Source organism: Centruroides vittatus, unplaced genomic scaffold, assembly GCF_030686945.1.
Source record: "Centruroides vittatus isolate TY-2023 unplaced genomic scaffold, ASM3068694v2 contig_166, whole genome shotgun sequence".
NCBI lineage: Eukaryota > Metazoa > Arthropoda > Arachnida > Scorpiones > Buthidae > Centruroides > Centruroides vittatus.
In genome coordinates this window covers 438,733-455,769 of record NW_027121006.1, presented here as the reverse complement: position 1 = coordinate 455,769, position 17,037 = coordinate 438,733, and the positions used below count along the sequence as shown (strand labels likewise).

The following is a 17,037-nucleotide window of genomic DNA, read 5'->3' as shown; positions in this document are numbered from 1 at the left end:
AAATAAAACTTTTCGACTGGGCACCAGCTAAGTACAAGAAAGCAAGTTTTTATCGCGTACTTTTTATTAAAGTATTTCTTCCCGGCAGCTCCCACGGAATCTTTTTTCTACGTCGGCGGAGGACGTTTATTATTATTTTTCCCCCTCGACTCGATGGGCCGGTAAGCGCGAGATTTCCCGTCCGTGGTCCGGCATTCGGACTTTTACCGAGAGGAGGCGCCACGGTGGTGCGTGACGTAGCGGCTCGGTAGACGCCACTTCTTCGGCAGGGAGACGACAGGTTTTGCCGCGTGGCGGAAGAGACGGGTCCGAAGGCGGGCCCGATCCATTCGACTGTCCGGCACAATTTACCACAATCGAACGGTAGAAGATGGAGACGAAGTACAACATGAAGAGTCCGGGTAAGGACGGGGTCGGGCGCGGTCGGGCACGGTTCTTCCTTTCCGACGATGGGCGTTTGGGGAGAGGGGAATCGACGGCCCAGGAATCGGTCAGATTCCTCCTCCGTCCGGTCGATAAACGCGGCGTCAATTTTCTCCTGGCGTACGCGTCGATGTCGGTCGACGAACTCGGACGTTCGATTCGTAGGCGCGGCGGGGCCGGACGGAAGGTGGCTCCGCCTGGGGTTAAGCGCCGTCCGACGTCGGGCCGGTAGGCGCCCGCCCCCAAAATTTGCGTCGTTTATTGTAATAACGGAGTAGACGCCGGCCGACTTCGGACGGATCGTCCGCTCCTTTCCGCGGCATCCTTCCGGCCTGTCCGCTATTTTTTCGGCTTTACTAAACGCGTCCGAATTAAATTCCGTCTGGCCGAAAATTTCAATTTTCTACGGGTAAAACGCCCGGCTCCGGTGGGAAGCCGACCGCCACGTAAGCCAGTAATTAATTACTCGGAAAAAGAATTTACTTCCGCCGAAACAACTTTCGTCTACCTTTTCGCCTTTGCTCGTGGACGAAAGTATTTACGTAAAAGCTATTCCTACGGCAGTTCCGAAACGTCGTCTTCGGATGGGTAAGAAATGCTCGGGGTAAATCGAAAAACAAAAGCGAAAATATAAAAAGACTTCTGCCCAATATCTTTACTTTTCCAAAATTTGTTCCGGCCATTCGTTTTCCGAGCCTAAAAACGAAACGAGAAACCGACGACGAGTCTGTAAAATGCCAAGTTCTTCCCCGCCGAAATTTTCCTTACCGCTTAAAATAGTTAAATATAAATTATAATTGCGAAAGTAGAACTTATGGACGTCGACAGGGGCGGATCTACAGGTATAGGACGAAATAATAGGAACGCCTGTTAAAGAATGCAAAATATTTATTAGTAGGGAGTTGGGCCGACGTTGGCCCGAATTAGGGCTTGTATCCGACGTGGGATCGAGAAATAAAGGTCGTGCGGACGGTTTAAGGGAATTCGCGGCCGTTCCTCCCGCGGAGCAGTCTCGAGTTCGGGTGGTGCGCGTGGAGGAGGAAACCGAACGCGGACTTTGTTCTCTAAAAAACCCCGTGCGGGCCCGACGACGTCGAGATCGTGGGACCGGGGACGCCGCGTGAGATGTTCCGCTTCGTCGTTATGCCGATTCGATCGTTTTTGAATACGGCGAGCCGTGCGTACGGGGGTATTGTCGTCTCGGAATAGAGGATGTTCTCTGGGAAACGGAGCGCGAAGCGTAGGGTGTAAATGATCTACGAGAATACTGCGATAATGCTCGCTTCTGACCTTCTCCCTCGGGACCTCGCTCCCCGCGGCATCGCGGAGTCCCTTCCGTGCTTCGCGGTAGGAACCGGGCGGCGAACGCGAAATGCCTCCGCCGGTGTTCTCCGGACGAGCGCGCGTCCGGTGGTCCGAAACGATGTAAGTGACGATTCGTCGGACCGGACGACCCGTTCCCGTTGCCGTCGTGTTCGGTTTCGGTGGTCTCGGCACCGCCGTCGTCGCTTCGTGGCGTTCTGCGGCGACGCTAACGGCTTTGGGACGGCTACTCGGCCACGAGTGCTCGCGGCGTGCGGCTCCCGTCGAATAGTTTTGGTGGATGCGGGGTTCCGGAGACGGGTGTTCGTCTCGGAGGTTATCTGTGGCGGCGTGGTCTTACGTTTTCGGGCGACCGTCTTCTTCGACGCTCGTTTGTCGCGGTCGGTCGACTTTGACTTTTGCCCGCTGTTCTGCTTTGCAGAGGACACCTTTCCCAGTTTTGTGTAGGCTGTCGTAACCCTTGACACGGGACCTTGAAACACCAATAAGGTTGGCCGTTCTAGACACGGACGCTCCGGCGAGGCAAGCTCCGATAATCGTGCGTCGGACGGGTCGGACGTAATGATGCTTTGCTGGGAACGGAATTTTCTTGTGCAACTGTAACGCTGCCAAATGCTCGACCGATACCTTCCTTTTCGCCACCACTGGATGGAAGACTGTTGCGACACGTGGCAGGGCTGTATTTGATGGTCGAAGTACAACACATTTTGAAAGGGGTGTTTCTATTATTTTGTCTTATACCTGTACGTAAAGATAAATAGGCCTTAAGCCCCGGACTCTTAAGTGTCCAGGGCTCGCAAAAATTCAACTATTATCATAAAGTTTTAATACTTTTTCATTAAAAGTGAACAGTTATCTTATAGTAAAAAACAATTAATAGGTTAGGTTAGGTTAGGTTTGGTGAAAATGGGGCCCCATCGGACGTCGACGAGCCCCGAGCCCCAAAAAATCAAGATTTACTCCGACGTCGGCATAATCTGTACTTTCCTTTTTCGTTGAAATTCTCTTCTTTCGAATAAAAAGAAACTCGCGGCCTCGTTTTTTACTTTAATGTTTTATTGGTTCGAATCGTCGGAGGTCGGATTAATTTTCCCCTTGCCCGTCTCCGTCTACGGTAACTTTGTGAAGGTTTACTCGTTATTCTATCTTGTACCCTTCTTTCTTCTAAATCGGGATACCTTTTTACAGATGGTCCTCTGTGTATTTTTCTCTAAGGACTGGACTTAACTTTTTATATTAATAGAAAATGGGTTTTAGGTTTAAGAGTCAAATTTAGCATTTGGACTCTGAAGTGTTCAAAGTAAGATATACCACTGTATTAATTATTGTTCTAAACATTTTATATACATGATATATGTTGTTTTCTGCTACTTTCAAACACACACGTAATGAATACTTTGTACATATATTGTCAAATGATAAAATGGGAATTTGTGCCATTGATAGTTGTCTGCTGTCAAAGGCTTATGGGGGGTACTTTAAGGGGAGAAAAAAAAAGGGATTGATTTTTCCTAACATTTTCCACAAAAATAAAAGATTTGATTTTTACTTTGCATTACTGATGCTGTCGAACCGTTGATGAACTCGTTGATTTGTCTGGCATTTTACAGAGTTAAATTCGGTGAATTTTTTCACACAAACTCGGCACGAGAAGAGTTTCCACAAAGTTTGTTTTGTGCTTGTTGTACACAGATCAGAAAGGCAATTGCTTGGCAGCTTGTCAGGCTTTGATAGAACATTTGGAAAATGGTCCAGGCTTGTTTTCTAAGGTGATAACTGGTGACGAATCGTGGTGTTATGGTTACGATCCGGAAACCAAATATCACTTCAGCCAGTGGAAAACATCAGGATCTCCTCATCCCAAAAAACCTAGACAAGTGAAGTCAAATATGAAAACCATGTTAATCTGTTTTTTTGACATGAAAGGAATTGCTCATTTTGAATTCATCCATCCAAATCAGACAGTCAATCGACATTGTTATCTGAAAGTCCTCAAAAGACTTCGTGATGCTGTGAGAAGGAAAAGAAGGGACTTGTGTGACAAGCTTGGGGGTTTGGTTTTTCCATCACAACAACGTGCCTTCTCACACAGTGCTCTATGCAAGTTTTTGACAAGAAACAGTTTGAGTCTCCTCCCCCACCCCCTATTTGCCTGATCTTGCACCTTGCAATGTTTTTTGTTTCCCAACATGAAGAGGGAACTCAGAGGGAAGCAATTTCAGACAGTGGAAGAGGTGTAAACAAAAACGACTGAGGCGCTAAGAGGTATTTCGGAACAGGAATTTTTTAGGTGTTTGAAAAATGGAAAAAATGTTTGGACAAGTGTATTGATGATAATGGAAAGTATTTTGAAGGAAATTAAAATGTGAAGTTAAAATAAATACATGATTTTTCTGAATTTTTTTCCATTATTTTTGGGTTCCCCCATGTAAATAGGTATTCCAACAACCTAGATTGTAAAACTTTGTATACTCACGTGTGACTAGATTATCAAATCGTGCCTTATGTTGCCGAGATAATTTATTGAAAACAAACTAACATTTTCAGCCTATTCCATAGGCCATCCTCGGGTTAAACCAAAAGATTGGAACATTGGCGTTTCAAAAATAGAATACATATATTTAAATACAAAAATAATAACAGAAAAATTATATAAATAAATATAAATATAAAAGAACAAAATTAGATATAATAATAAAAATTCAGTAATAATAGCTTAAACAAACATTAATAGCAATTATTAAGGTATATTATAAAACATGAAATTATAAACTAAGGTATAAATTAGAAATTTGTGGAAAACTTTTTGACTATAAATTTCCAAGCCGACGGTAGGCCTTTCACATCTCTTGCATTTATACGTGCCTCTTCCAGTTTGCTTTTGTAAATTTTAATTTTCTTGGCTGTCATTGCTAATATTGGGGAGCACAAATGGGATGAAGCAGATATTGTGAAGTGAAGAAAGAATTTTATATATTCTTTCTTTGTATGAGGAAATGTTGAAAGTACTTGCTTATATTTAATTTATCATGTAAATAAATCTAATGGAAAAAGACAATATGATTTCTTCTTTATACCTTAAACGACCTAGATGTGAAGAAATGAGATGCATTCGGTAGAATCTCGTTTTAACGAATTGCTTGGTCCACCAAAAATTGTCCGTTGCTCCGAGAATCTGTTATATCGCACGCAATGGATTTTTTGCCTACCCGGGAAAATTGTTATTTAACTTCTATATAGACGAACTACCCGAACTTTAAATTATTCAGTCTCTTGATACTTCTATTCTATAAAAACATGTATAAGATCATGTATTATACTGTTCGTGTGTATGAAAAGCTGACAAACTGTACACTGTAAGCACAAAAAAAGGCAAATTATGTATGCTCATTAGCACTTCACTTGACTTCAGTTTGTTAAAAAAAGACTTCTCCAGTTTGGTTTGCTTTGGTGCTGCTTTACTTGATATTAGCAAAGTCATGTACATACAGTACAGCGTGTTCATTTATACCGAAACTCGTCGGGAGGGTCTTCGTGACTTGGAAGGACTCCGTGGCCTTGCTAAATTTCAGCACTATACTTGGGTCGGCATCGGAACGTTTACCAGGCAGTTCCTCCTTTATTGTATCGGCCTACTGATCTTCTTCGTACAGTTCTTCAGTTGTACATATCCCAGATGTAACAAGCACATCATTGAACTCTACAAATTCCCAGAAACACCCAAATATTAATTAAACGTTGAAAAAATGCAAAGTTTACAATATATACGGATAGAAAAAAAATCTGTTATCCTAAATGGAGGTAAAATTACATTGATTTGGTAGAACCTGGGAAAAATCTGTTGTTCTGTGATCCGTCAAAATGAGATTCTACTGTATCTCTGTAACATAATAACTGAAGTACATTTGTGTAGAGCTAGAGATAATTGTATGTCTTCTTTGTGTATTTTAGCAAAGGCAAATAGATTGGGTGTATCTGGGAAGCTTAGAACAGTATATGTGAGATGTAAAGCTCCAGCTAATGAAAAAAAAGAAAAACAAATGACACTGCATTTTAACTTGCTTTTAGTAGTCGTCTGAATTATACATTGGTACCTCGTACTTGGAATCAGGGCCGGATTTACATAAGGGCATTTGGGGCCGGTGCCCAGGGCCCCCACAAAATAGGGGCCCCCGCAAAACTATGTTTAAACATAATTTTTTTTCCTCCCTATTACTGCGACAGCCTAGTGTGGCCTAATCACGAGGGCCACAGGCAAAGAAAACCAAACCCGGGAATAAACCTACGAAACATCGAAAACTTTCGGAAAAAAATTTTACATAGGTATTTTTCAATTAAATTAAAATAATTAGCTTTACACAATAAAATATATGTATGTTTACAATAACCTTATTTTAAAATGAAATTTACAACTTCCTAGTTGAAATCTAGTTGAAAGTATAGTATTTTGTGTAAATTTTCTAAATCATCAAGTTCGCCTACTTTTAAAGGTGGACAGGGCCCCACCGAATTTGTGCCCAGGGCCCCTGGATTGGTAAATCCGGCTCTGCTTGGAATGAGTAACTTTGAATACTTCAGAGTTCAAACAGTAAATTTGACAAAAATTCACATCTGAGTTTAAACTGTGCAAGAAGGGGAAAATGCGCTCAAAGTGTAAACACAATCTGTTGTGCATCCAAGTCATCTCTCACTCTTGTGTTATACTTGTATGTTTTTGGTGTTTGGTTATTTATATTGTGCATTATTTGTAGATTTTTAACAATTTCATCCTGTAATCTTTCTTTGTCTACAACTTTTGGGCACCTCGTACATTTTGTATCCTTTAGATCAAAATTTCTTGAATTGTGTTTTAAATAAATAAACATTATGAAACCTGATAAATATACAGTCGATTACGTCGGGCTACTTTTCGTTGATTAAGTTGCCCAATGTAATCTGGTAGTTGTTTGGTACTTTTTTAATATTTGAAGTTTAGTAGCACTTTCTCATACACATTAAGAATTTTATTTACTGTTTGTATGGTGTTATATGCTTTCTGAAACTGAGAACTTAATATGTCTGATATGCTTTTTATCTGAAGACATTTGAACTTGATGTTATTCAAACAAAATATGAAGAAATAAGTTTAAAATAAGCTTTTAAGCAAAGAACACAACCTCACATTAGCAGTAATATGAGATTATGTTCTTGTATAACATTCAAATATAATCTATGTTAAGTAACAACAGCTATTAATAATACACAAAAACTTTTGTTGAACACAATATAACCATTACCATGCACAATATAACCATGGCATTTGAGAAGTGTGTAGAAGCAACAAAGCCTAAGAGAAAGGTTGTAATATTGACAATTGAAATGAAAAAGGAACTTATCACAAAGAATTAAAGCAGTACATGTGGCTGATCTGGCAGCCGTGTTTAAGATGCCAAAATCCACATTATGCAACTAGTTAACGCAGTTAAAATAATCTCAAGTTATGCTGGAATGCAAAACAATTCTATAATGAAACATATGTTTTGATTTCTAGTAGTATTTCACTATAATAAAATAGTAAAATACTACTAGAAATCAAAAGATGTTTCATTATAAACTAGTTAATGCAATTTTCATTTTATTATACAGTATTTATGCATTTTATTTATCGTCTTCTTGTTTTAATTTATTATTAGGGCATTTAATTATGTATACTTGCCATTTTAAGTTTATCGAAATGGGTATTGTTTAGGGCCTGGGAATGGATTGACTTTCCATTATTTCTAACAGAATAAACTGCCTCGAACTTTGAACGATTCAGTTCGAACAGCCTCCTTAACGAATTAAATTTGAACTATGAGGCACCACTGTAATTGCATTTGATGGTCATAATTTAATTGCTCAAACCTGCATCATTTCCTGTTTCATTAGTACCAATGCCCTAGTTTTGTCAGTTCTTACTATTAATATATCATCTCTTGACATTCACTGCTTTTTGGCTTTTATGTCATACAAAACAGTTTATCCTTATCCTTTAATGGCGTCTTTATGAGCAAGAAGAGGTGCTTCCAACAGAAATATTCCTTGTGTATATAGAGAGATCTTTAACTACAGTATGTTTCCATACCTGCTAGAGTTTGTCCCAGTTTCTGTCCAGTTTCAGTTGAAAAACTGGGTAGAAAGGTATATTTATTTGTATATATACATACAAACAGAACTTCATATGTAGGTATAAACTATAGGGCAATTTTTTCAACCTTTATCTCACAGCACACTTGTACCTATAACTAAATTTCTGCGACACAAATTAATTTACACAGAAAAAAATCAGTGAGTTAAAGTTGTTTGTAAACATTCTATCGCCATATTACTCGCCACTTAACCTAATTCTTTTTGTCTATATTTTTCTGTGAATTAAATGAAACAGTATTATTGTTCTTTAAAATAGCAGCAGATTACAACAATAGTTATTTAAATTAATAATGTCCATTTACATAAGAAAAGCAATTAACATTAAGCATTTAACATTAACATTTGCATTTAAAAAGTGACACGATAATTGCCTTTAGGAATCTGCCCAATGTCCTGCTATTTTTAAGTTGAAATAATTGAAACTAAATATGGACAATTATAGATACACAACATACTCGGAACACCTTATAGATTTGCAGCCGTGTTTATTAGGTACTAACACGGCTGCAAATCTATAAGGTGTTCCGAGTATGTCGTTTTGATAAGTTATGCAGTCTACGATGAGTTATAGATACACTTTTAATTTAAAGAAAATTTTATTTTAAATGAAATAACCCAGTATTATGCATATGTAAATTTGCTTATGAATGTATATTTTTTACGACATCATGTATACATTTATTTATTATAACAATGAGAAACTCCTATAACCAATTTAAAGAGGTTTTAATTTTATTGTTCTTTTGGACTTCTTTCAAAAATAATTTATTTAATAACCTTCAGAAATTTTCACAGCACACCTACGATCCTCTCATGGTACACTGGTGTGCCACAGCACATCAGTTGAAAATTACTGCTATAGAGCATTATAAAAATTTCATTTTCATTTTATTACAAGAAAAATGTTATCTTGTAATAAACCTTACACACTTTTCCAGCAAAAGGAGTTTACAGAACAAACTCTTCTGGTTTATTTTATAAACCTGCCTTGAGTTTCAAACTACAAAATTCCAAATTGGAATGTTTCAAACATTCGATGACATTATTTATAAAAAATTTTTTTAATGTCGTAATTTTGTATATATATAAAAATATATTTGAACAATCTTTAAAATGCAGAATCAATGAACAAAAATACAACGTGGATAATAAACCAGCAGCGAATTCAGCTCAGTACGCAACATAGTCCAGGTTGTCCACAAATCTAAATGAAGCAAATATAATAAAGAGAGTCTGGACTTTGCTTAAGAATACTTGAAACATTGGAAATATTCAAGGCCACATTGAAAAATAATTATATTAACCATAAAGACACTCAATCCCTATCTAATGCTTGCTCTTTCTTGGTCGTTCTTTGATAATCCCACAGATTTATTATATATAAACGACAACACGCATCGTCGGGGTATAGTAAAACAATGTACCACGAGAACTGCTTACTGGTGTGTGAGAAAAAAACAAAAGAAAAGTTCACGCAAACATTTTTGATCTGCAGAGTTGTTCTTCGGGTGTTAAAATGATGTCTGATGGAACGTAAAAAAACTTTTGGAGTATGAACATTCAATTAATCGTTCAAATCCGGCACATGAGAAAAATTTGACATTTCATACTTCCACTTTCGGATGCCTAGCAGAGCTTAACATTTTAATATCGGTGTCAATCGGCACCTGCTACTGACAAAACCAACTGCTCTTTATATAATTAATGTACATGGAGGTGAAGCTAGATTTAAATGTGCGTACGGCCTATAACCATCTTAGGTATTCTGTGGGGGGCGAAGCAGGGATGAGCCTCACCCGGTTAAAGTCTGCCACGATGTCCGGATCAGTGGTGTGTATGGCGAGGGCTGTGGTGTTTCTCGCATGCTGTGAGTCTGCAAGATGCTCCTGTACTCTGACCCCCAAGGAGCATTTAGTTGAGCTGATGTAAACTAGGTCCCTATCAAATCTTTTGTCCCTAATGAGGATAGTGTAAACACCAGGGAGTCTGTTCTGGTTGAGGGGGGTTCTTCCCATAGCGGAGGGTGTCAAAAATGGTCGGGCACCTCCCGAATGTGACCGGTACGTGGCGTTTCTTGGCGATTTCGGTATACAATGATTTTAAGTACAGATTAAATGTGATAGGGACCCGTTCTTCGTCCTAGTGTTGATTGTCCCTCGGCACATCGACCACTGCGGTGTGTGCGATGATAATGTTCAATCAATTTAATGGTAACCTGGGGTACCCACGGGTGGAGACTATGCACTGTATAAGCATTAATTCGGCAGCAAGAGCTTGCGGAGTAGAAGAATGTGTAAATGCCCTCGTTATTAAAGCTTTGTAAGCTGCAGTCTTATATGGAAAAGGATGACACGACCCCACTGGTATGTATGTGGACATCGAAACCTGGTTTACGGAATACAGATGTGTGGATAGCTGACCCTTCCACTCTGATATTTATGTCCAGGAAGTGGATCTGGGGTTAGCTTGTTCCGTTTCAAGGGTCAACCCATATGGATTATTGTTAATATCTACAAAGGCCATCAAATCTGGTACTGTCCTCCAAAAGGTGATATCGTCTATGTACTGTACCTCCTGTATAAAAGGATGTTGGGTAGGAACTGTGGAAGGACTTTGCTCTCCAACTGTCTTCTTCCCATTTCTCATAGGTCCCATTCTTGTGCACTGGATTCGAACAATTCATTGAATGTTTGTACTCCAAAAGTTTTTTACATTCCACCAGACATCATTTTAACACCCGAAGAAGAGCTCGGGAGTTCGAAAACGTGTGTGTGAACTTTTGTTTTTTTGTCGCACACCGGTAAGCAGTTCTTATTGTACATTGTTTTATTATATATAAAAATGCATTGACATAAGGAGTTCCTGTTGTTCACTTTATATGTATTTTTTTATTATATATATTTTATGTATTCAAGTTTTCATTAATATGTACTTGTTTAAATATATTTTTATGTATACAAAATTACAATATTTACAAAAAAAACTTTATAATGTCATCAAATGTTTGAAACATTCCAGTTTGGAATTTCGGAATTTTGTAGTTTGAAACTCGAGACAGGTCTATAAAATAAACCAAATAAATCCTTTGCTGGAAAAGCATGTATGGTTTTCATTTTATTACAAGTTATCTCTTCAAGCCTAGTTTTGATTTTGGACTTTAGAAATATTATCCGAACATATCAATACATTGTTTTATAAGATTTAATGATAGAAGTTAACCAAATATTGTATTTAATAATTTGGAATGAACTAATTTTGTTTTTTTTTTTTTTAAATTCTACACCTATACACACCTTTTTAATTTTAGCAAAATGACTTTAATTCACTAGGCAAATGTTTTTGATTATCCTTTAATGATATTCGGGCCACTTATCTAAGCAAAATTATATATTGGAACAAAATTCAAAAACATCAAAACATACAGGACTGGTTTTTGGAACATGCATTGTTGGTGGAACTCCATTCTACGCAGAATGATTACAATTTTTAAATGACATTTTGAATGCAGATGAGGGAAAAAAAAGAGAACAAGAAAAATCCACAGCGTACGTAATAAAAATAGAAATTAACAAAAAACAGAATTAATGATAATCACCAATACAGTTAGACCTACTTTTGAATATATATGTTGATATATTCAAAAATATGAATATATATATGATGTTCCAAAACCCTATGTGTAAGCATACACATAGGGTTTTGGAACATCATGCAATGGGTCAGAATATCTCGCTGTGCTTCCATGCACTTGCAAGATCCTCCATCACCTTTACCTTAACGCATTTATGCTTTCTTGAAGATCTATATATTTTCAATAATCCCATTACTTTTAACTACACGTGAGTAAGGGGGGGAAATGTGTGACAAATGCTGTTTAGGAGGTAATACCTCCTATTCAGTAATATTCCAAACGTTGTTTGGCATATTACTAAACTATTGGGCTTCGGGATGTTTATATATGCTAAGGAGATAACACGGTTTCTTTTTGATGGTACGGTAGAGCATCGATTATCCGATCCCCGATCGACTGTCGCGTCGGTTAACCGACCGCGTTCTAGTCGGCAAATTCAAATGTTCGCTAGTGATGTGGCGCTACAATATTTGGTTACTTTAATATTATTTTTGTTAAATTTTTGCATGTTTTAGCTGGAAACACTGGTTCGACCATGAAAGGGAGGCCAATATCTAAACCAGGCTTAATTTTCTATTTTTTCTTTATTTCTGTATTTATTTTGTGCAAAATAAAGAAATAATTTAACGGGGATTATTATTTTTTTTTAAATTGTTAGGCTTGACATCGACGAAAATTCAACGCAAAGTAGGTTAATAGCGATATACTAATATGCTTATTACATGGGATATACTAATACACTATACTAATAATGTATTTTTTCATACTTTTTGGTTATTCGTTTTTCCAGTTATCCGACCAACCTCGGTCCCCAATTGAGTCGGATAATCGATGCTCTACTGTATATTCGTGTTCTTTTAAGTTTGGCCCATAATGAACATGCTATAGCACCAACATACTAAAAGTTGTTGTATCTATCATCTCTAACTAGAATGGTATATATCTCAGAATGTTGTTCTGTACACTTTTTTTGTCATTTCTAAGGAGTAGATAACTTTTGTAACTTAATTTTGGGTTTGTGTTTATTGCAACATCTTTGTATATTGCTTGCAATTTTCTGTTGTGATTAACAACTGTTACGTGTCTGTTCTCCGAGGGTGTCGGCAATCTTCAGTTTTGGTTGAAAAATTGCTCAATAATTTTCCTAGGATATCTATCTGCAGTAGCCACTCATAATATGTAATCTTACTTCTTGTGTGTGTCAGAATGCTTGTACAATTAGTATTTCCATTGTATCAGAATGTGAATGCCAAAACTTTAATTTATTCAGAATGGTTCTGTTGAGATGGCCAATATAAAAATGAGCAAATATTTATTGTGACATGGTCACAATGCCAAGCTGCAATTTTTAATCATGTTTTTAATTAAGTTAATTTAAAATATATGTTCTCTACTTCAAATTAGTAGTGTCTTGCCCCTGTACATCATACTTCTCCTGTTAGCAATAGTGTCATGCCTATCATTTATCTAACTTCTTTTGGGAGAAAATTTTTCAATTGAAATAGCATGACTTCCAGTCCAAACTAGAAGTTTATATATAGTTAATCAGGGTCTCGTGCCCCTAAGCTTTTCATATCTAGTCTTGACTTTCATCTATCTAATTCCGTTTTCAAGATTAAGGAAGGACAGACAGATGGACGAATGATAGTGGGAGTTTTTTAAATTTAATCCCAATAAATGGATGGTGTTGTAGTTTCTAGTAGTTTTTTTATTACCGTAGTTTATGGACTATAAGACGCACTTTTTTCTTCGAAAAATTGCCTCCAAAATTAAGGTGCGTCTTATAGTCCGTAAAATACGGTAATTTAAAGTTTAATTACTTATATTCTTTCTTTTTCCTCATCCACATTTGGGATGTCGTGTAAAAATAACTGTTCTGTGTAGATATATAAACATCTCTAAGCCCAATAGTTATATTAAAACCAAATGCTTGCCAGATTAATTCAGGCTATGATACCACTAATATTAATAATTAAACACTCCAAATCATTCTGTATTTAATTACTGTGAAACCTTAGTTTTCAAACTTAATTTCTTTTTAAAAGAATATAACTACACACAGAATACCACAAAAACAGTAAAAGGAATAAAAATTATTTACTTATAATTTTTGTTAGAATTTTGAATCAGTTCTACTAACAATACATGTTCCAAGAAACTGTTATATATGTTGTAATTATTTAAGTTTTCTTCTATTATATAAGTTTGATAAGTGGCCTGAAGACAATCATTAAAAGATGGGCAAAAACATTTGTCTGGTGAATTAGTCAATTTGCTGGAATTAAAAGATGGATTTACCTGCAGAATTGCTAAGTACCAGTTTGAGTTGATATGCATTCTTTTAAATAAAAATAATTTTTAAATGATTTTGAAATTATTCAATTTAAAATACTTTCATGGCATTTTATTATTTCTAGCTGTCAAAAGATTAATGAAGGAAGCAATGGAATTGAGAAATCCTACAGAAGAATATTATGCACAACCACTTGAAGTAAGTTACGTTTGTCAATGCTGTATGGTTAGATAATTGTATTATAATTCATTGTGTTCGTGATAATTTTAATTTCATTTATTCATATTATTTATCCGAATAAGTATATTAATTTATCTAGAAAAATTAATATATAATAATACAATAGTGGTAAATTCTTGACAAGATAAATGAATACCAAATTTTTTTAATTATTGCATTCATATTATAGGAAAATCTCTTTGAATGGCATTTCACGGTTAGGGGTCCACCCGAAACCGACTTTGACAGTGGTCTTTATCACGGAAGAATTGTACTACCTCCCGAATATCCCATGAAACCACCAAGTATAATTCTCTTAACCGTAAGTTAAATATTGAGTTCCACAGATGATCCTTGATTGAATTAGACTTTAGCTGATTTTGTTTTTAATGCTGATTATAACCTCTTTGGTTATGCGTGCAATCTCCAGCAGATGGTGTTAAACATTAATGCTTTTTCTGTGGGAAAATTCTTGAGAATGGAAGCAGATAGAACTGAACAGTTTTTTTGCATTAAATCTTATTTAATTTTTCTGTTAATGTTTCATTCAGAATTTTCAAAATTAAAGTTAGAGAATCAACAAATTCAATTTTGAAAACTCTGAACCATACATTAATAGAAGAATTAAATAGGATTCTAATGCAAAAAAACTGTTTGGTTCTATCTGCTTTTGTTTTTGAGAATTTTCTCATAGAAAAAGCTTTAATGTTTATTGCCACCTGCTGGAAATTGCATACTTAACCAAAGAGGATGTGATCAGCTTTAAATGGTCCACTCTGCCTCTTTTGGTCCCTCTGCCTTTTTTTTTTTAGATCAGACATTTGGAGGAGAGTGTATTATAAATGATTTGACTAACCAGATAACATGGATAACTCTTTATTAAGACAAACTTAACAGTGGTACTTTTCTCTGATTCCCTGGAGCTACAACATGGCTTTCTTTTGCATCACAACTCTCTTAACTCATGTTTCCACCTTGGCACATAAACAGTTAAATTTAATTGTAAAAGCGTTACTGTCCTTAAATTCTATTATTATTGTTAATTGGTTAAGCACTTGGACTTTACTTATTAACAGGACTTTATATTAATTAGTCTATAATAATTAATAGCTGAAGCATTCCTGCAAGCCTTACAAATTTTTAATTTTTCTAAGTGTTTGGTGTTAGGCAAATTTCTTGAATAATGGATGTGTTTGGTAGTAATACTGCCGACGAGGGGCATGCTAGCCCGAAACACGTATAATATGTGTACAGAAATTATTACTACAGGCGATATAATAAAGAAATTTTGTTCTTTCCTGAACTAACTCTCATTACTGTGCCAATCTTTAAACACCAGTATAAAGTCCTATTAATAAGTAAAGTCCAAGTAGACAATTAACAATAATAGTTAAATTTAATGTTTAATTAATTTAAATTATTAACCCTTAGCCTGCCGTTTGCCACGCCCCCTTATTTTGTAAAACGGCCAAGGTCAAAATAGGTGAATCAGGCAATATTATTTTAAAAATTCACTAAAAATTAAATTATTATTTTATTCATATGAAAAAAATTACATATATTTATCAATATAGTTAGTTTTAAATACGACATATTTCAATAAAGTTTGTTTGAAACATTTATGAGAAAAAAATAATAATATATGATAACTGACATTCAGACTTGAAAATTTGTTACTATTTGTCAAAATTAACATTGCCTGCTTACTCCATTCTTATTGTCACTGAGCCAATACGACGTAGAATATTGTTCTGTACAATTTGATATAACATTTATGCACGTACGTTTATTCGTTGTGAAATTATCGCACATTATATCAAACATTTGTTTAAAATTTGAACTTTATTCTGCTTTCAACTAATATAATGAACTAATATACTTTATTCATTTTATATCAAACAAGATTATTTATTTTCGTAATAAACATATGATTACCAGTAGCAATAGATGTAACATTTTCGGATATTTTAAATTTAAAAAATAATTAACAATTAAAAATTAAAAAAATATATAAAATATCAGAACTGAAGGTCATAACTTGAATATTTATGATGCATTAACATATTATAGCTGAATAAACTTATTATAGCATTAATGAACTTATTATAGTAATATTATTGTATAGATATGCTAAAAATAAAATAAAAAATAATCAGAAAATGAAAAATTAAGGAAAAACTATCGATAATTAAAAATTTTTTTAATCGGCAGAACACCACCTGGACAAAAATATGTTAAACAGACGATAAACAAGACGATACCATCAAGTGCTGACATCTGTTGTCGATAAATTTTATAAAAATTGATTTTTAACAGGGTAACGATAAACACCAGTATAAAGTCCTATTAATAAGTAAAGTCCAAGTAGACAATTAACAATAATAGTTAAATTTAATGTTTAATTAATTTAAATTATTAATATTACAGAGAGAGTGCATTGTATTGATTTTATTTCTATGTGTTATAAATATTATAACATATATTATTTTAGGAGTAAATTCTTGCAAATTTTAGGATATTTTGAGACACTAAACAAAATTTTAGGTCTCCTCTTTTGAACTTTAACTATAACAGAATGATGTGAAAAGATTGTTACATTAACTAAGTTTATTTAATGTTGCAACTTCAAAAGACTGAATAACAAGTATAGATGCACAACAAAACAAAATCCAAAAATCAAACACAAAAAATTACAAATATTAATTTAAAATGAACATTTTTGGTAGTATTAAACAACCAACACCAAGTTATATACAACATTCGAAAGTTGAAAGCAAAATCAAATAGAATATTTTCGGTTAGAAATGTCGGCCAATGATTGGACTGTGGCAATGACAACTTCACAAAAACCTACAATATTTCTTATTGAATATCAAATAAAATTCTCCAGGCTTTTCAGTAATACATTACTGAAAGCCTGGAGAATTTATCAACTAACCAATAATGTAAAACCAACTAACAAATATATCGTATTATATCT

General features: G+C 35.4%; 1 protein-coding gene across 1 annotated transcript in view; it reads left to right on the top strand.

Moving 5' to 3' along the window:
- Window positions 1-229: 229 nt before the first annotated feature.
- LOC136968920 (ubiquitin-conjugating enzyme E2 J1-like) overlaps window positions 230-17,037 on the top strand; it is a 38,550-nt gene continuing 21,742 nt past the window's right edge. Inside the window, exons 1-3 of the mRNA XM_067262990.1 lie at window positions 230-401; window positions 13,963-14,036; window positions 14,248-14,379. Of these exons, the coding sequence (XP_067119091.1) occupies window positions 371-401; window positions 13,963-14,036; window positions 14,248-14,379 (237 nt within the window). The 5' untranslated portion in view covers window positions 230-370. The remainder of the gene's footprint in view (window positions 402-13,962; window positions 14,037-14,247; window positions 14,380-17,037) is intronic.